General features: G+C 43.0%; 2 protein-coding genes across 4 annotated transcripts in view; both read left to right on the forward strand.

Moving 5' to 3' along the window:
* hoxa3a (homeobox A3a) overlaps positions 1–17,306 on the forward strand; it is a 30,921-nt gene extending 13,615 nt beyond the window's left edge. The window contains exons 1-4 of one of the 3 annotated variants that reach the window (XM_034704169.1): positions 3,224–3,258; positions 8,552–8,612; positions 12,349–12,928; positions 15,655–17,306. In XM_034704169.1, coding sequence (XP_034560060.1) covers positions 12,466–12,928; positions 15,655–16,445 — 1,254 coding nt within the window. In that variant the 5' untranslated portion in view covers positions 3,224–3,258; positions 8,552–8,612; positions 12,349–12,465 and the 3' untranslated portion in view covers positions 16,446–17,306. Of the gene's footprint in view, positions 1–3,223; positions 3,259–7,145; positions 7,247–8,551; positions 8,613–12,348; positions 12,929–15,654 lie in introns of those variants that run through there. The other 2 variants (XM_034704170.1, XM_034704167.1) reach the window with 2 other exon arrangements.
* Positions 36–2,247, forward strand: LOC117827581 (homeobox protein Hox-A4-like). Its single transcript, XM_034704178.1, is given in 4 exon segments — positions 36–513; positions 516–581; positions 1,106–1,198; positions 1,201–2,247. Coding segments are annotated over 4 exon segments (750 nt in total). The 5' UTR covers positions 36–164; the 3' UTR covers positions 1,443–2,247.
* Positions 17,307–20,345: the final 3,039 nt, after the last annotated feature.

A 20,345-nucleotide genomic window follows, 5' to 3' on the forward strand; every position in this document is an offset into this window, starting at 1 on the left:
CCATTGGTTCCTGTTTACATGATGCCCACAGGACACGCCGTGATTGGTGGCGCCTCACACGTGACCAGGCAACTTTGTACATTTGACAGGGAGTAGGAGGGTTTTGTGGAGATCAGAAAAACGACAGCGCGATAAAAATTAGTATTGTTGCACTTCACAAATTAATGACCATGAGTTCCTACTTGATAAACTCCAACTATATCGAGCCTTCTTTTCCTCCATGCGACGAATATCAGCAGAGCGGATACATCCCCAACCCCGGTGATTACTACGAGCGACCAAAAGATACGGGCTTCCCCCATCACGACGAGCCATCCTATCCGAGGTCAAACTACACAGAAACGGGATACGATTACGGTAACGTCCCCGCCACCGGACTCGATGATTTCAACGACGGACATCACGCACAGCCGCAGCCGGTTCCACAGAGCCACGGTCCCCGCCTCGCCGCGGCCCCAGACGGTGGCGCAGGGGCAAATGCCAGCAAAGACTGCAGCCTCGCCGGTGAGGTGTATCCGGCGTAGCGAAGGGCAAGGAACCGGTGGTCTATCCTTGGATGAAAAAGGTCCACGTTAACACCGGTGAGTTATCGTCACGGTTAAACAGCAGAACCACTGAGAAACAAGCACTGGAACACACGCGAGCCTATTGAGGCAGCACTAGTAGCAGCCCTTACAACAGCAATTTACGACTATCGAGCAGCAGGGTCGGTAATTAAGGACCCTCGTAAATTTATAGCCTGTGTTCGTCTGTCGGGGCCATGTGCCTTTGTTGCTTTTTAAACCCAAACTACCTCCACCACTGGAGCCGAGCCAAACTGTAATATCCAACCCCGCTGTTTTGTTAATCATTTCTAAGCTTGATATGTCCCTGGATGCGAGTGCTTGTACACTCGGCATCTCCACATTAAGGTCATGTCTGTAAACGGAAACAAGACAGAGAGTAAAACAAACAGAACGGCTGTAATGTCTATCCAAATCTAGGGATGTTTTATATTTTTGTAGCTTGTAATGTGCTCTGTGGAGGAATTAAAGCGATTTGTAATAAACGCTATCATGTAACACCTGCTTGCTTGCCTCTATCTGGCTTTTCTTCCCCCCTCCAGTCAATGCAAACTACACTGGGGGAGTGCCCAAGAGGTCCCGTACTGCCTACACCCGCCAGCAGGCTCTGGAGCTGGAGAAAGAGTTCCACTTCAACGGTACCTGACCCGGCGCAGGCGGGTGGAGATTGCGCACACCATGTGCTTGTCCGAGCGCCAGGTCAAGATCTGGTTTCAGAACCGGAGGATGAAGTGGAAGAAGGAGCACAAGCTGCCTAACACCAAGATCCGCTCTTCCTCTTCCAGCTCGGCCTCGTCCTCAGCCTCGGGGGCCCAGCAACAGCAGCAGATCAAAACAGGCCAGCAGCTCGTCCCCACGCCGTGCACCGCAGGTCTATAGTGCCTGAGCGAACCCCCAACCCTGCAAGAACCCCAAATCCAGACTGAGATGGCAAATAACACAAGTGGAATTGATGGACCGATTTTCAGTATTTTACACTCATGGTGTTCTCTCCTTCCCTTTGCCTCTGCCATTGGGCCCCTGTCACGTCCTTTGTGCCCTCTCCCTTCTCTCCGCTCGTCCTCACCCTCCTCATATAAGCTTGAAATCCACCTTTATTGCACGGTGGCAACTGAAGTGTTTATATATTTGTTTATTATCATGAAAGAAAGGATGACGCACATTCAAAAACATAGGACTTGGATCAAAATGTATTATTACAGTTAAAATTGAGTGAGGGTAAAGTAAGTTGGAGCTCATTTTTCTATGTCTTTATGATTTTCTTTTTTTTTTTATCATTGCTCATGGAAAGTTCTAATATACTTGAAAGATATTTAGCGAGAGTTCAGATGCCTGTTAGAGAACCACACGGCTGTTTTTAGAGGAGTGCCATCAGTCAGAGTAACAGTGTAGTTTGTGTGTTTGAGTGGGTTGGTTTACTGTTGAATGTAGTCCAGGAGACTTTCACATTTTAATGTACATAGGTAAATCATAATGAAGGCACAATAAGGAAAGATTTTCGTCATGTAGATTTCTGTTTGTTGGTGTCGTAAGGTCTAGTTTTCTTTGTGCTAGTCCGTCCCATGTTGTGCTGTGTTCTAAACTGTGAATATTTGTATGTGTTGTCTCAGTAAAGACCGCTGTGATGTAGGCTAGTGTAGACTATATGTGTCCTTGTGAAATAAATATGTACTTCACTTATAAAGCTGGTTCGTTTTTCGGAAATGTTGTCATTGCAACGCTTTTTGTATTTTGAGCGCGCGTAATTGCGTGCCAAATACGTGCTACTTTAAGATTCTTAATTTGTGGTATTATTCTTTAACCAACACATCTATTGTCATATTGTTTTAATACGTTTACACAGATTTGAATATATATATGTATTGCTAAAGCGTTTAAACCAGTTCTCCCGTGTTTGGAGATGCGTGCGTAAAATTGTGAAGGTGTATAAGAGCCCTCGAAAATTCCCTGCTCCACACTTAAATTTCATATTTATCTGTCATTTTAGCTACATCTGAACAAAATGAAAATAAATTACCTTTTTTAAAAGGAATACAAAAGGAGATTAGTGTAGTATTCAGTGCGTAAAATTACGCAGTGTCTCCTAAAGAAAGATTTACTTGAGGGAAACAGTTCTGATATTAAATATGTTTAAGCATAAAACTATTCAGTGTGGAGTATTGCAAACCTTCTAACTCCATCTGCAACATATTGTTTAAAAAGTGCAGATATGTCGTCCCTCCATTATGTATTTTATTGCTCAATTGCCTGTAGTTCTAATCCGTGAAATGCGCACGGATGTCACGCGTATTTTCGCGGATAAAGATAAAATGTGGAAAGAATTTATGAAGCAGATACCAGCTGCTTATGCTGCAGGCTTTGCTGCTCAGGCGGGAATCAAGCCAGCTTTAAATTGTTAATGTATTCGTCGACACATATTGTTCTCACTTTGCATTATGAGGAGATCTAAACCAGCCTCAGTGCACCAGAGTGTGAGTGTTGGTCACTACCTGCTACATCCAAACAATAGAGAGTTCAACCAGGGGACACAGCCCGCTCTGACCAATCATCAGCTCGGAGCACTTCTTCTGACCCCTGACCTTTCGACACACACACACAGTGTTCAGACCATACATCAGCGCTAAGACCTCCGCGAGCTTTTTCTTCCCATTTAAGATTTACCCAAAGACAGCGAGGAGACAAAAACGATCTCAAGGTGTGAATCTGAGCCATGAATTTCCCGAAATTATTTCAAGAGACAGCTCGTGTGCGATTCATCACAGAAACACTTGTGTCAGGTCGTGGAGGGCGCAGATATGAGCTGAAACAGGCTGGCTTTGTGCGTGTAATTTAACATGATCTTCAATATGTTTTGGCAGTGATGGTTTCTGCTCGATATTTAGGACAATGACAGCATAATGAATGGGGTTGCGATGCATTTAATCGTGAAGCATAAAACATAAAATATCACGGTGAGAATTCAGATAGTAGCAGATACAAAAAGTATTTAGAAGCTTTACACTTTCGCTCAAGTATTAGTTATTTCATCTTTCACATTTCATCCTGAATTAAGAACTCTGCAGAAACCTTATAACTGTCTCTTCGCACTCTATATCTTCATGTATCCACTCCAGCACTCGCTGCAGACATGGACTCTGTGCAGAAGATGGCGTTGAGGCTGATTGGCACTGATTTTGCGCATACTCCCAAGAAACCTAACTAGTTCAATTACGGATCTCAAGTCATTTGATTCGCGAATAGAGGTCACTTCCAATGTTCTGAAATTTTAATTCGCCGGTTCACGTGACTTGTTGAATAATGAATGCCCCCGGGGTCAGAAATAGATCTGAAAATCTGCCTTATTTTCATTTGAGGTGATCCTCTGCAGGGTGCGAGTCACATCTCTTCTCCCTGACAAAACTCTGGACTCAGACCGTCATGACCTGTGAGTAGATTTGGATGTTTCTTTCTCTCGTCCGTTTTTCTTGAGAGCTTGAGAAAAATAATGGAGAATAAGTTGGAAAAGAGGTTGAGCTCATGATTGGGCAACAAAATATCTTCTTTCAGGTCGAGTTTCTATGCTTCTTAATGTCACAAGTAACTTATTAAAATTAGATTATTAGGTATTTCTAACATTAAATACAAACAAATGGTGTCTTAAAAATACTTTAACATATCATATATGCATGAATTATCCTCTGAAATGTTGTATATAAGTTACAATTGAAACAGGTTTCATGTGTAATCTTAAAGTCAATATGATACGAGGCAGCAGGTGGAAAGTCTCCATGAACTGAAATTCTTAAACCGGAAAAGTAAACGTGGGAAGATTCTTGTTACTTTTCCCAATACATTTTTTATAAGACTATTTGTATTTTGATTTAAAAACTTTGAAATAAAGTTTTAGAAAAAACTTCTAGTTTGATGTGTCCTTGTGGTTTGACTGAAAATAACTAGATATGAAGTTATATTATCAGACACCATTTGTATGACGCGTAGAGTTTACTCCAAAGTAGAATATGTGCATAAAAAGACGCAGCTAATCTTAGTCCCTATGTTATTTTGACTTTTTGGAGAGTACACCATTGTGCATCTTCTAAATCATATTCACACTTTCATATCTGTGAAGGTTCTCGTTTTTTTTATTCATAGTATGTGGCCAACTTAAAACCCACCTTCTGCTTTGAAGAGCCTCTCAATGAGAGCGAACACAAAAGTAAGTTCAGACATGGGCTAATTTTTAACAAAGTCCCTGGACTATCAGGACATGCTCATAATTGAAATAGTAATTATCATAGATTTTTCTGTTATTCTCAATGGGCTTTTTTGCTTTCACATTCACAATATAACTGTAAGCTATTGCACAGAAGCCTTCAAAATGATCAGAAAACATTTTCAGTCATAAGAAAGAATTAGTAATTTCAGCAGAATTGTTCAAAATGCTTTATTACAACCAACTTTACGCAAACATTCACGCTGACCCGGTCCTTCTGGGAGACGTCTCAGATTCTTCCAAAGCTTTGACTTTCGCTTTAGCCTTGATGTTGGGCGCTGTAAACCTCCCAGAAAGAGTTTTATCTCCGACTGCACGTATCTCTTACTCATGCCGGCCTGTCAAGAGCTTCGAGTGTCAACAATGTGGAAAGATATGGACCTCCGCTGGCTAATATCCAGAGGACCTGCACCTTTAACTCCTCCTCGCTGACAGTGATACAGAGCGCCCTGATTTGTGTAAATAAATCTGAAACATTGGCATTCTTAAACAGTCGATATTGGAAAAATAATCAATCTAAGTGCAAGTTTTTTCTTTGAAAAAAAGGGTAAATCTTGAAACGGTGCAAGAAAAAGTCAAATAAGTTCGCTACCAGCTTGATGGCCTTTTGGTTTCCATCTTCTGTTTGTTTTTTAACTCAAAATAACTTCCCTCTCGACTCACTATGAAGCCTCTGCCCGGGTCAGGGAAGAGTTCAGGTGCGGTGGCGAAAGGCAACGAGGATTAGCCTCCAGTGCGCAGTCATATCGAGGTATAAAGTCCTGCAGACAGCTCCACATATGTAGCATACTGTAGAAGAACAAAAAGAGAAGAAAATACAAAGTTAAAAGCAAAATGATTCTGTTAAACAAATCAGAATGAGTCTACTTTTGAAATAATGCGTTTAAATACCGTGCGTAAAACTTAAATCTGAACCCTAAATCATCAATATTCCTCTCTTTCTGAAGTGCTGAAGGTGAATTAATAGGAGCTGCTCTGCTTCTGTTCCCGTCTTTAAAAAGTTTGCCGCTCAACTTGTACTTTGAGAAGACAATGGCTGGTGTGGGAGTGGGATGCTGTCTATGTCCGCCCCACATGATTAATAGTGTGGTGGGATTTTTCCACGCCCGCTGCTCGATGTTGACGGAAAACAAGCGCCAAACGGTGCCGAGATGAGAGAAGCTCTTCCGGGCTGGGACTTTTGGCGAAATCTGCAATGGCTCAAGCCAGATATCACCCATGGCACACGCATGGCACGCTCTTACGATAGGATTAGGTTTATATTTTTGTGGTTTCAGCAAACTGCTGCAGGATTTTGGCTCAGTTAGCGCTTTTGCCACCATTCCCACCTCCCCTCCTCTTTCCAAAAATTCCAAACTTCCTCCGCACAAACCTGTAATTTCCCTCAGCTGTTAGGAAACGCGTAAGCGCATGTAGGTCGAATGGGGGTCCATGTTCTGATCAGCGGGGTCGAGCAGCCACTCTTTGGTTCCCTCGCCTCTACTTTCCGCCCACTGCTGACTGACACGCACACCTTACGACCACCAGGACGCACAGCCTCCTTATGTAGGACAGGTAAATGTGTGACTTTTGTTTTCAATTTAGCCCAGAGCATGCAGGCTTTTGCTGATGGAGATCCAGAGGCACACTAAGTGGTGCTACAACCTAACTGTGGGTCTGAGGGCGGGGGGGGCGATATTGAGTAAAGCTCTATGTAGCCCTGGCTGCACTGTAAAGCGAAAGGAGGAAGGATGAGGAATTACAATGCAGCTTTAAATTGCATTTTGTCAGGGAAAAGCCCTCTCCATTTCACATAGTGCGAATTATCGCGCTGCAGTGAAAAAATGTCTGCTTTTAGCCTGGCTCCGAGTCGTGGCTGCACTTGAAACTCAGCATAATACAGCAGGATTAGCTCTTTCAGCCGCTAACAGGCACAGAATATATGGCACTTTAAAACTGACAGAGCAGTCTTTCCCCCTGAATGGGCGACACGTGGAAAAGCTGCTTCTCTGCAAGAGACCTGCTCCTCTGCCAGATACATTGCAGTGTCACATAGCCCTCTTTTTTCTCCCGCCAAACTGATCCGTTTCTCCTCAGGGGCAATGACTGCCTCCATTAATGATTCACGGGCTCAAATAAAAGGGATTTAAGTTGACGTTGCGTCACGTGAGCAGGGCGCATAATACTGCGCGATGTTATGGCACGGGGAAGAAAACCGGAGCCCCGGTCTGGCCATATGATGCTGATTATACGCGGGTTACCCCCACTTACCGTGAGGGGAGTCCGGGCTTTGTAGTTTATTTATCGAGGGGGGGAAAGCAGCAGAGAGGCAGACTGAAGCGGAGAGGATCCCGGGTTTGTGGATGTATTCTACTGCTGTCACGGACGGATATGTTTTTCCACGCGGACAGAGTCAGAGCGCGAGCTTTGGGAGGATGGATTTTATTTTGAGGTATTTCCGCCGATTGTTCATTACTGTCGTGAGTTATTGCTGCGCGAGGCAGAGGTCAGAGAAAGAGGGTCCAGTGCTCTTTCAGGGCGAGAAAATAGACAGATATAAGTAATTTATATTCATCTTTCTGGTAATATATCTGATTATTATAGCTAATAAAGCAACACATGAATAGGCCTTGTAAATGAACACACAGCATATATATGTTATCAACTACGGATCCGTCTGCACCATTAAGGTGCTCGCTTTGTTGGCTCACTGGGAAAACATTTTACTCAAAGCTAGATAAACATGAGCTACAATCAAGCAGAAAATAATGAAATATTTCTCTTTAGCCAGATATTTAGTTTCAGGAGTAGCCATTTGGATAGATGGGCCTGCAAAGCCGTTTGTAAATAAAGCGGCCATTTAAAAATCTGCTTCCAAGTATAAACCCAAACATAGCGTGGCCGCTCCGAGGTTCAACCGGTCCCATAAACCAAAACTCCTCGTGTATTTACGTGGGTTTTTTTTGTGCGTAAATGATACATCAAGACGAGCGCAATAAAAAAGTCGGGCAAAGCGGTGGGGTTGTGTCGCTCCGCCGGGAAACGAGGATATAATGGGAGACGGAGTGCCATCCAGGACCGCGCGGCCGCGCTGAGGTCACGGTACTCCTGCTTGATTTATGGGCACGGGGACTTGGGGGAGATGGTGCGCGAGAGCTAATGACTATTCGATCCGTGTGGAGAAAATGCTCACTGGGCAGCAGGGAAACAACAAACATGTTATTTGCATAGCAGCCCATTTTATGTTATGGGGATATTATACGGATAGGCAACATTGTTTCTGTTATTTGTTTTGTCCGAAATTAATCTTTGCATTTTGGCTTTTATTCATGCACTTTGGTGATTAGGTTTGATCGTCTCTTGTTTCACAGGGATGGATACATTTTGGCATTCATTTAAAAAATGCTTAAAGTGAGAAGGAATCTAGTTTATGAGGCTATGAGTTTTTCTTGCAGCTATTGAGGGAAAATACCTCTATTGTTACGCTGTTAAAAATAAATTCGACATAAATAGTCATTTAAAAAATATAATATTAAATTAGAGTATATTTTGGTGAGCCCTTTGTCAGATGCTTGGTTTTGCGCTCTTATAAAATTAGGATTAACATTTATGCATAACAAAAACAGAGTATTATCTACATTTTTTCCAATAATACAGAGTTGAAATCCAAAATAAATGCACATTAAAATATTTTACAAAACCAGTTTAAATGTTGTAATATCCTCTGAAAACTGAAAACATTTATTCCTCCTCACAGAAATCCAGCAGAGTAAATTCAGGCCATCGAACGGTCTCGGAGCCACCTTGAACTGCCTTCGGTAAGTCCATATATCTTTATTGATTTGTGTTATGAATGCTTGATGGTGATATCCTTATTCAATTTCTAATAAGTACCACACACGCCCACCGAAGCTCGCGCAGGGATAGAGAGGCAGCTTATGGCTTGTACGTTTCCTTGTAGCAGCAATATGACCAGCGCGAGAGCAATAATTCCTTCTCCTCCACTTGTCTTTGTGGTGTAATTTGTCACTATAAAAGTGACGAGGGAAATCGCTGCACTTGGAGCGCTGCCTTACTCCCTTCAAAAACGACTTTCTGTGAAAGCCATCTTCTTTTAGCTGCTACAGTTTACTGCACTGAAGTTTTCAAAATGTTTTTTCTTTTATCAACATTTTCGTTTTTTTCTTTCTGCACGTGTAGTTTGACGCCTTTTACGCACAGCAGCATACAACCACTACTTCTCTGACATTTAACCCTCTGCTCAGGTCCAAATTAAAGAGAGGCGAATCAGCAGTTTAAAGCACAAAGAAGTCAATAATTATACAAAGTGAAGACTAAAGAAAAGCCGAGTTGGCTAAAAAAAAAAAAAAATCCTCACGCGTGAATTTTTGTCCCACTCACCCTCCCACGCCGTCCATAGTTGAATTCAGTCCCAGAGCCTGAAAGCAGCAGATGAGCTGCAGCTCTGGACATGTTTACAACCGCGGGAAGCTGAGAAGACATAAATCTATTTTTTCTTTCATTGTTTTTTTCTTTTGGCTGCAAAGAGGCAGCATTACCCTGCAGAGGGATTCCCCCTGCTGCCGGCTCTCCTCTCCCCCGCTCCTCGCTGCAGGTCCTCCGCTCTGCCTTTTGCTGATGAAACTTCTTCCCATTTTTCACACCCTGCTCCCGGTGGGGATTTTCCCTTGATATACAGCGAACACGGCTTTGATGTGAAGTTGTGCTTTCTAATCTCCGAGAAAAGATTGTATATAGCAAAGAAAAAGCCATGCAGGCATAGGCGAATCTGGTGCTGCAGTAAGAATGAACTGCGCGTCCTTGTGCTCAAAAGATTGAGGATCATATGCAAAAAATGTGGGTTAATGATTAAGCCGTAGATAGAAGCCCTTTATATTTCCTGAAAAGCGGCTGATTCTTCCTTTGTATTGTCCTTTCAATCCCAAATCTCACCCACTCAGTTCACGACTGCACTGCAACGCATGGAGTAAATAACAACAAAAACATCAAAAACACTCACAGAATGGATTCATATTCTACTTGTAACGAGGCATTATTTTTTCTAGACACTCTGGCTCATTTGGTTGGGGGGAGGAGGAGAGGCAGCCACTTGGTTTGAACTGGCTTTCCAAGGCGCTACTTATTTGCATAATTTTTTTTGTCTATGGTGACGCTCTGGTTCGGGGCAGTTCACTGGTGTCTGCATGGTACTGGTGAAGGATCACACAGTCCAGCACAGCCTAAGATGACTTTAATGTTCCTATATGAAGCTCTGGCCATTGCTCTTTAAGCGGGACGTTAAATTCAATCCTGAGGCCAGATAAGTCTTATCTCGCTGACCTGGCTGCTCACGCCTGCTTTCGTAATCTCGGTTTACCCATCCACGTCGAGTAGGGGAAAAAAAGCAAAGAAAGAGAGGAAAGGGGTTCTCTCGGCTCTTCCCTTTTTTTTTTTTTTTTTGTTGTGGCTGCTAATGCTTGGTGTATGGCAGGGCGCAGTCTACTCCTCCTGCTGCTGCTTCACCCAGCAAGCCAGTCCTGCCTTTAAACTTTTCCTCTGGATTACTGCTTTGATCGATTTCGTCGCTGAATGAGAAAATATCGCTCGGTGCTCTGCATTCGTCGTCAGAGGATAAGGTAAGCAGGGCCAGAAATAGGCTCCCTCGGTTGTAAATGGCGGAGTTTGTGTGTCGCGCGGTGATTTATCACCGTATGACTTAGATCTCGGTTCAGGAAGAGTTCACACACACTGAGTCAGGCAGCCAGATTTCTCTAACGCGGAGCAGGCTGCTGCTGCGGCTCCACGTACAAACGCTCCAGTCTGTCATTTGTCTCTCTTTCTCTGCCATTTATGACTATCGCTATGGCTCGCCTGGAGACACACAGCACCCAGCTCCCTCATATCTTCTCTCAGGTCACCGTGAGTGCACATAACATGAAGACACCTTCTTTCAGACTGCGGTTTAGCTGCACAGAGGGTGACGCTCAAGGCTCATTTTAGACTGATTTGCTTCTTGTTGTGCACAAATGCAAAAAGCCAGAGATAATTCACCTTTGTATTAAATCTCCTGATTTAAAAATGACTATTAGTCATACCTGCTCAAAGACTGCAGACTTCTTCATATGGATTGTGAAATAAAAATAGCAATTTTCTTACTCACTCTGCGGCTTTAATATTATTGTCAGGAGTCAGGACATTTTTTTCTATTACACATCAGGTCTTACAACGCGAAGGCCTGATACTTTTTAATTTGATAAACAACTTAAATTTTGTTTTATTATTTATTTTTAATTGTCATTATTATTCAATTTAGTTTCCAAGTTGTCTACTACCTTGAGCTGGCGACATTAATATAAAGCTGGAGCGCTTTCAAAATAACTACATGATTTTAGAGCCATGTTCATGAAAGGACCGTTTTTAATCTAATGATTTAAAATTACTTAATATCCTGTTTTTTTTTAAATGAATACGTTAATTTTAATTCTTATAAATTGGACTTTTTAGCGGCCCTGGTAAAACACAGGAGATCCATGTTTAATATTCTGTATTTCATTATTGAAGTCACATTCTGACAGATTTCTCCAAAATGACACGGTGATCTGTGCTATTAGAGTTTACAATTTCCCCAACAATCTCACAGACGCTGACCTCCATGCTTACCTGCGTGAGTGATGGTGCTTTAGCAGCCGCCTCTAGCTGCGACGTCCCGGGTTTCTGTCCGCCTGAGTACCGGGCCTGGCTGCTCACCGGGCCGCTCATTCCGGCCCACTGACCCCCATACATCACTGCGCCGGGCAGCCGCAGACAGCAACGACAGCAGCCTTTATTATGGGCCTGCAAGGAAAAGTTGAATCCTTGGTCATAGAGATGCACGGGCGCCCGCCCGGTTATTCAGGTTTCCTCGCGGCCCTTCAATTTATCTTGCCGCATGCAAAGCAAAGGGAGTGGGGGGAGAAGAGAATGTGGTTGTTGTTTTGCTTTTCGCCAGGTGCCCCGGGAATCTCAACACTCTGAAGTCTGTCTGTCTTAGTTAACGAAGATTTTTTTCTAACAGTAAAAGACAAAAATGGTTTAAAAGTTGGTTGGAACCGACATACTATTTCCACCTGCTGCGGAGGAAATGAGATCCAGCGTTGACATGCCTGTTGGTAGAATAACAATAAAACTGAAATATTATTTTCCTGTGTGGTAACCCGCTAATAAGCTTTACCTACAACACCTTCAGTATTTTCTGGGAATGTATCTCTGTATTCTGTTTAACTGTTAACAGGCTGTGAGATTTAAAATGACACGCAGTTTCTATGGAGCCCCTAAAATTGATTTGGCAATCTGAAATGCTTGTAAAAAGGTTTTGTTGTGATGTGGTTTGGCACAGATGGTAATACAAGGTTAGCGCATGCCTTTGTGCCCTGTGTAAGCCAGAAGGTAAACGGTAATAGTCTACAGGACTGCTGGCCCTATCTCGCTTCCATAGTCTCCAGTGTCACGCCTGTATTGAAAAGTAAGATGGATCGCCACCATTTCTTCTCCTCACAGTGCTTCTTGTAACCCTAGGTTCACCCGAGGAGGCCATTGGCGGAGAGGCGTCACGTGACCACGGGGTGCCAATGTTATTCTACAAGGGTGTCAAGACCCTGTCAGTTTCTGAAATAAATATTGGGAAACGGCGAGATGCAAAAGGCAACCTACTACGACAGCTCCGCAATTTACAGTGGCTACCCATATCAAAGCGCAAATGGCTTCAGTTATGATGCCAATCAGGTCCAATATCCCCGCGCCTCTCATGTGGAAAGTGAGTACCATCGACCTGCCTGCTCCCTGCAGTCTCCTGACGGCTCCGTGGCTCTGCAGAAGCCGGGGGAGATGGCGGAGAGCTGCGACAGGACCACAGCCGTTCAGGCGGCGCAGTCTAAGGTTCATCCTGAAAGCAATCAACCGCAGGTGCCGGTGTCAGGCCCACCCCCTCCCTCACAGTCCCCCGGTGCTATCAGCCATAACACGAGCAACGGGTCCAGCCAGACCAGTGCCAAGAACGGCTCCCCGACCTCCAACACCCGCAGCAAACAGATCTTCCCCTGGATGAAGGAGTCCCGTCAGAACACGAAGCAGAAACCTGCCAGTAGCTCCAGTTCAGGTACTTTACACCTAAAATCAAATTTCTAACACACACACACACACACACACACACACACACTCACACACACACACACACACACACACACACACACACACACACAGGGACAACCGGGTAGCCTCTGACCAGAAAGTTACAGAAGTTTTAAGGGGTACACAGTGCATAATGGGTTAAGGTGGGTGGTAAGGTAAAGAGCCAGGAGGGAGGGGACAACAGGAGGGTATTTATGAGTGAACAGAACTGTTAATGGCACTACATCACTACAAGTCTTTGTTAACTCAAAGGGTTAACTGTTGCATAATATTGTGTTCTTTCTTGTTTAAACTTTATACCAAGTGTTATCGCCTTGTTATGGTATTTTTCTATTAATAAATAACTGCAGCAAAATTATAATTGACTATAATGCAAGTAGAGATGTTACTCTTAATTAATTCACCGCATGCTTTTCCTTGAAATAACTCAAATTCAGACAAAACCACCAAATACAGTACGCACTGTGATTGTAGGCTGTGAAAGAAGCATTTGCCAGAACTAGATCCCACCATTTGTTGTCCCTGTGCCCTGCAGCTGACCTGTCCCTACTGTAAACACCCATCTCCACTGATCACACAATGTCCCCACAGAGACAACAAACAAACACGCACAACAGTTGTTTCAGTTTGTCCTGATGTTTTGATTAGAGGGAGACTGGCGGGTCAGAGTGGGGGTTTGTGTTTTAGGGTTTCTCATTTAGTCAAGAGTCAACCTAAACATCAGAGGTGCTTATCTTCCCATGGCCTTCTTATTTCGTAATTTTTCAGTGTAATATTTGGGCAATATTCGAGGTAATCGTCACTTATGAGTTATGGTTTGAAGGACGATTTAATCTGTTTTACCAACCCTTAAAGTGCAAACATGTAAGGCACGTTTTAAGCACACAGATGACGCTCTGGTAAGGAAAAAATCTAGTTGGTCAGGGTGGGATGTTTGGGTTTTTGGGTCCTAAATTACATAAACTCAATAGATATGGTCATCCTCAACTTTTTATTCTTTAAATCATGAATGTATTTTAGCAATGTAGTGACAGAAGATCTTCTGCAGTGAATGTTGAAAATTGCAAAGCAACCTTGCGTCTTTTACTTGAATTCACTATGATTCATTTTTTAAAATTAACTTTCGGAACACATTTGTGTATCAGTAATCTATGGACAAGCTTTGATTCATGTATCAAACAACAACAAATCCAAACAAACTCTACTGTCAAGGAGAAGGGGAGAGAATTATTTTTTTTCTATATCCTACTAAGGGCTAATAGTCCGAGATGCTCAACTACCTTCAGTGTAACCCATATATTTTTGGGTGAAAAGTGACTACAACAACAGAAATTAAAAGAAGTATACTTTCTACGCGCGCCTGACGCACAAACTAGATCCTGAAATCTGATTAGATTTCAACTTCTTGGTCAGTGTCGGGGTATTTATTCTAAAATGTGGTAATGAACAACCCACATCCTAATCATCAGGGTATGCTTACCTAATCTTATCGTTATTTGATCATACCTTCTTAAATATCCAATTGCGTTGTCATCTGCGGTATGAATTTATTTGGAAATGCAATGTGGCCTTTCTTTGTTATTTATTTGTCTAAAGATGATTTCATTAGGTTAGACGACACTTTAAGGAGCTACATTTTATATCTTAAGAATAAAACAAACTTAATGCATATTTTACTCACAAACACATGGCACGAATAACCCAGCACTAAACTGACGTTTCCCAAATTAGCTTCTCTTACAAATCTATCCACAGGACTTTAAAAATGACTCAAAAACAACCAGAAAGTAATAACCGTTGTCATAAGTAATTGCTCTACATACATGGGTGTTCCTCCTCCTCGTCGTCTCAACCTCTCTTTCATGTCTGTAATGATGTAATGGCTCAGGTAATGTCATGCGTCATTCCTTTTGCTCCATGTTTGGGTGACAGGTAGTAAAATTTATTAAGTGTTGGCCACGTGCCACAGCAGTTAGTAGACCAACGCCTTGCTGCTCTGCAGCCAACTCCAGCCTCTTAGAGGGCCAGGCTTATCAGAGAGGGCGAGGCGAGCTGCTATATACACCCTGAGGAATACATAATGCTTGTGTTTGCATTACGCGTGTGTTACTCTGTGACTACGGGGGAAGATGAGGGTCAAAATGTTTTCGCAGGAAATCTGAGGTTACCTGGTTCCACATCAGATATTGACCTACCATTCTACAGTTACATTTTTTTTCATTTGCTGTGAGTGCAGCATGCACGCATGCGCAGTCTGCATACATTGATTGTTAATTGTTGTGTGGAGCCCTTATGATAACCCCTGTGCTCTACAGTAGGGAGCAGATTTATCAAAATGCGGTGATGTTTGCATCACATATGGACGCGCACTTGCACACGCGTGCGTGAAAAGCGGAGGAGGAGTGAGAGAGTCGATGATAAAACCCCTATTCAAGTAGAGGAGCAGGGCTTATTTATCTAGCATACTGTTTGCTCAGGATCCCCACCCCCGCTTGGTGGTTTAAAGTTGTTATCAGCTGTGGGAGTGTTGTCACACGGTTTAGCTTTCACTCTCACTCTCCTGTCTCAGCACCTATGTATCACCTCTCTCTCTCTCTCTCTCTCTCTCTCTCTCTCTCTCTCTCTCTCTCTCTCTCTCTCTGTATGTCTGTAATGGATTACTGATTGACACCCTCCTCTCCTCCTCCCTGACAGTGGAGAGTTGCCCCGGAGACAAGAGTCCTCCGGGGTCAGCAGCATCGAAGAGGGCCCGGACAGCTTACACCAGTGCGCAGCTAGTGGAGTTGGAGAAGGAGTTCCACTTTAACCGGTACCTCTGTAGACCCCGGAGGGTCGAGATGGCAAACCTGCTCAACCTCACCGAGAGACAGATCAAAATTTGGTTCCAGAACCGCAGGATGAAATACAAGAAGGATCAAAAAGGCGTCGGGATGATGCCTTCCCCTGGCGGACAGTCCCCACGGAGTCCTTTGGGCCCTGCCTCCGTTGGTGGGGGCGCTGGAGGGGGAGGAGGAGGATACCTCAACTCTATGCATTCTCTTGTGAACAGTGTACCTTATGACTCCCAGTCACCGACGTCTTACAACAAACCTCATCAAAACGCGTACGGTATGGCCACGTCATATCCCCCTCCTTTGAACAACTGCCCGCCTTCCCAGAAGAGGTATCCCGGGACCGACTCGGCCACGCCCGAGTATGACGCGCACCCTCTCCAAGGCAATGGCAACTATGGGACTCATATGCAGGGCAGCCCTGTTTATGTCGGCGGAGGTTACATGGACTCAATGCCCAACTCTGGAACCTCCGTTTTCGGTTTGACCCACCTCTCGCACCCGCCGTCCGCAAACATGGACTACAACGGAGCAATCACAATGGGCAACAGTCAGCATCACGGAGTGTGTGATCCCACACCGACTTACACAGACCTAACACCGCACTACTCTCAGGGAAGAATCCAGGAAGCGCCCAAACTGACTCATCTGTAGCGGTGGATCACTCCGCCCCATTGTCTTTTATCCACCTCCAGACACATCACTGCTTTGTTTCTGCGCCTCCTACACGGCTTCCACCTCCTCTCTGCTTTTGTTTATTTTCTCTATAGTTTGATGTGTGAAGTAGCATAGGATAAATAATCACGACTTGCTTGAATTTTTCTCTATTTGCTCTTGTCATTGTCTCACAAAGACCTTATCTGGGCTGTAGAGCGGGAGGGAGGGGGGCACAGTATATGCATAGGCGTATTTAATCTTTTTCTTTTGAAATCTTGTTTTTAAATTGAATCTCAAACAGGGTATTATGAACATATGTTATTCATTTTAATGTGAATTTGTTCGTCTTTTATTTATCCGCAGTTGAAGAATTGTGTTTTGCATTTTGTTGCACTTGTGAAAGGATCCTTTGAAGAGCCACGAGCTGGGATTGTGAGGGAGACACATTTTCAAAACAAGGGTCACAAGCTTACACGCAACCTCCCTTGCTTGTGTTGTTCTATGGACTGTCTAATGTTATTTATTTTGTTGGGTGTAAAGATAAAGGAGTCCTTTAGTATTATTTGACACCTCTGCGATCTTTGTGTAGGGTGAAGGTTGGTGGAAAATTAGCGTCTCGGCCCTTTTCCAGCCTTTACATGTCTGCAGCAGCAGCTCACTTGTTCAAATGTCTTCTTTTTCTTCCTCGGGGAGGTGTTTTCTTTTCTCAGTGAATGTAAAATCAATCAGTCATGCAATAAGGGTGCAAAGAAGGACACACGTTTCTTTATTGAGGAAAAAAACACATAATTTTTTCCGATGTCATACATTCCATGCTGCTCCAGTCCGAAGAAATAAATAAAAATAATTGAAATATAATTGCAGCAAAGCTTTTAATTAAGACCCACGAGAAGCATTTCACACGACCACAAAATAAAATATTCCTGAAATAACAAAAAATAATCCGAATATATTTATAGTTTTGCAATTCTTACATTCGATTGTTCTTGATATATATTAAGACGGTTCAGAAATGTAATAAATTATCCAAGTCACACATTTCTTGCAAAATTAATAAAACTTTCTTATCAGATTAGAACCAAAATAAAGAAGCACTGATGAAAGTTTTTTAGAAACCTATTGGTAATCTGTTCATTCACTCAACATTATATAAAAAGCAAAGACAGCATTTAATATCCAAAAGTATTTACACAACTGGCTACAGAAAAAAACAGCAACTAACGCTACTTAATGTTTTTATTTTCTTCATTCGACGTAAGATCAAACTCTCGGGTGGCCTTCCTTTTCTCCTCTTCTCATCCGTGTTGGTACATCCATAATAATAAAACGATATCATGCGGGCCCTTCGTGGACACTGCAAAGAGACAAAAAGCTAAATGAGAAATCGTTTGAAAATAGTTCAGTCGGTCAAATGCGAACAGCAATTAGATGTCAGGCTGAAGTGGAATGATTCTGAGGCGTATTTATCTCATTATTTTTTGCAGATTTGTAGAAAACAGCTCAAAGGAAAGAAACTCGGTTATGTACAATGGATAGTGAAAGAATGCTAGTGTGTTCTTGTGTGTATTTTATCTCATGAATGGTTCAAGCAGTATTTAAAAATGTATATTTTAAAATAATTTATGATCTATTTCATCATTCTTAGTTGTTTCTTTTAGTTTTTGAAATACAAATACATTCACATATGGAGCTAAAATCCTCGTTTTGTTATGCATATCCCATTTTTGGGAATCATTTTAGTACACCTAATAGCCTTTCCATTAAAAGCCCCCCAATTTTTATTCCCTTGTTTTTTCTTTCTCATCATGCTATGTCTTTGTGTATCTAAAGTATAATTTATCCTCTCTGATTTTGCACTGAGAATAATTTTCAGCCAAATCTGATTGATATCCGAGGGCATGAACATTAGCAGCCCTGACATATGGTTAGCAGGGAAACCTAGAACAATTGAACCATGGTGTGTCACAGTGTAAAAAAAAAAGGAGAGCTAATGCATTGAGTATTTCTGTATCCAACACACACACTGAGTGACACACTCACACGCATTCACAGCCAGACACTGATTTGACCCATATGTGCCATGCTCAGGTATCGCATAAATAACGTTTTTAACTGAAACAGAAGATTTTGTATTTCTTTCATTGCATCTCCCACCGTGGGAAAGAGGTCTTAAATCAATCCTTCTGTAAGACAAGTGTGTAGGACAGGCTGGGGTCCACTAAAAGCCGCCACCCACTCCTTTCCTCACACAAAGCCCGTGCGTAATTCCAAAAAAGCCATCCATCTCTTCCCCGAGCAACTCCACAAGGTCTGGTCCTGCTCACAAACTGCACGTCTAACAAAAATCTACAAAAACATTTCGTTGTACAAATAAACGTACAATTCAATAATAAAAGCCAGGTAGGGAAGCTGCTTCGCCCTACTCACCGCTGGCGCATTCATACCTCCTCCTCCATAGAGGAAATGGTGGCATCTTGTGAAGCTGGATTCTTATTTATCTTCTAAAAAAATCCCTCCAGCGACAGCCCGGCTACTGCGAGCAGAAACTGGTTCTAATCTGAGTGGCCAGTGTTTCTCGCCGCTTCCTGGCTGCATTTGATCCGGAGGAGAGCTAGAAGCCTTAAATGTGTTGTGAGGGCACCGAGCTGTCAGACCTTTTGGCGAGTAAGATTGATCGCGCGCAGGCTTCCAGGACTCTTTGTTTGGTATATAAGCAACAAACTGAGTGAGGCCTTCCACTTCTCCTCTTCCTCTCTCTTATGCTCACCACTAAGCCATATATTTTTTGGGAAGAATGAATTTACGACATGTACAGCTTGATGAAAAACATACCGAATGTGGCTTCCACAGATGATTCTGGAGAGGCTATAAAACCACTGTTACACCGCGGGGCAGAGCCATTCAATAACAGTTTCTTCGACATTATTACGCTGCAAATGGGCTCGTTTTAAATGGTCGATTGTGAACTTGTTGGTGTTAGCTTTATTGTGATTTCAGGTAGAATTGATTCTGAAAAGAAGGTGAGGTGAGGTGCTTCCTTAGCATTGTAGCTACTGTCCTCTCAACCCTAATCTAGCCTGGTGGTTTTCAAGCCTTGACACGCAGATGAAAGCATAATATATGTTCCACAATATACAAACATTTTAGAGCACAGATGAATACACTGGCACTATTTGATTGTTAAGAATGTGGTTATTAGCAATCATAGGTGAGTAAATATTTGTTAAACGCGGTGTGTTTTGGGTACAACTGCGCACATGAACGTGCATGACCTCTTCACAAAAATGGTGAATAATCGAAAATCCAAGTGCTTTGATATCATGTGTAAAGAGGCTTCTGACACAAAGGCTTCTAATAAAACAGTGTTTATGTGTTCACACACACACACACACACACACACACACACACACACACACACACACACACACACTCATACTCATACTCATTAGTATCTGTATACAAGTTTTGTGGAGCTTATCTGTAAATGTTTAACAGCTGTTATGAGATGAAATGGTTTGACTGTGTCATATCCGTCAGTATTAACTTAATGGATGGACTTTTTATTGCAACACATGTCAATGGATGCACTGCATATTTCACTGTTGTGCATCTGTGCAGAAGCACTGCTATCATGCAGTCCCTGAGTAAACTGGGTAGCCGGGGGTTGCCTCTGTCGAGAAGTCTTAATATCAGTTTTTAGGGGGTATGTTTTTTCCATATCTGAAGCCAGACTCTTTCCTATATGACCAGCTACTGGCGTGAATGTGTGTGTGTGGGTGTCTGTGTCTGAGTGTGTGGTGGGGGCGTTCTCGACTGACATCTTCAAACAATACGAGAAAGAGGAGTGCACGAATCCGCGCACCCCAGGCTGGGCTCCTTCCCTGTAATAGTGAGCGT

Source organism: Notolabrus celidotus, chromosome 16 (genome assembly GCF_009762535.1).
Source record: "Notolabrus celidotus isolate fNotCel1 chromosome 16, fNotCel1.pri, whole genome shotgun sequence".
Classification (NCBI taxonomy): Eukaryota; Metazoa; Chordata; class Actinopteri; order Labriformes; family Labridae; genus Notolabrus; species Notolabrus celidotus.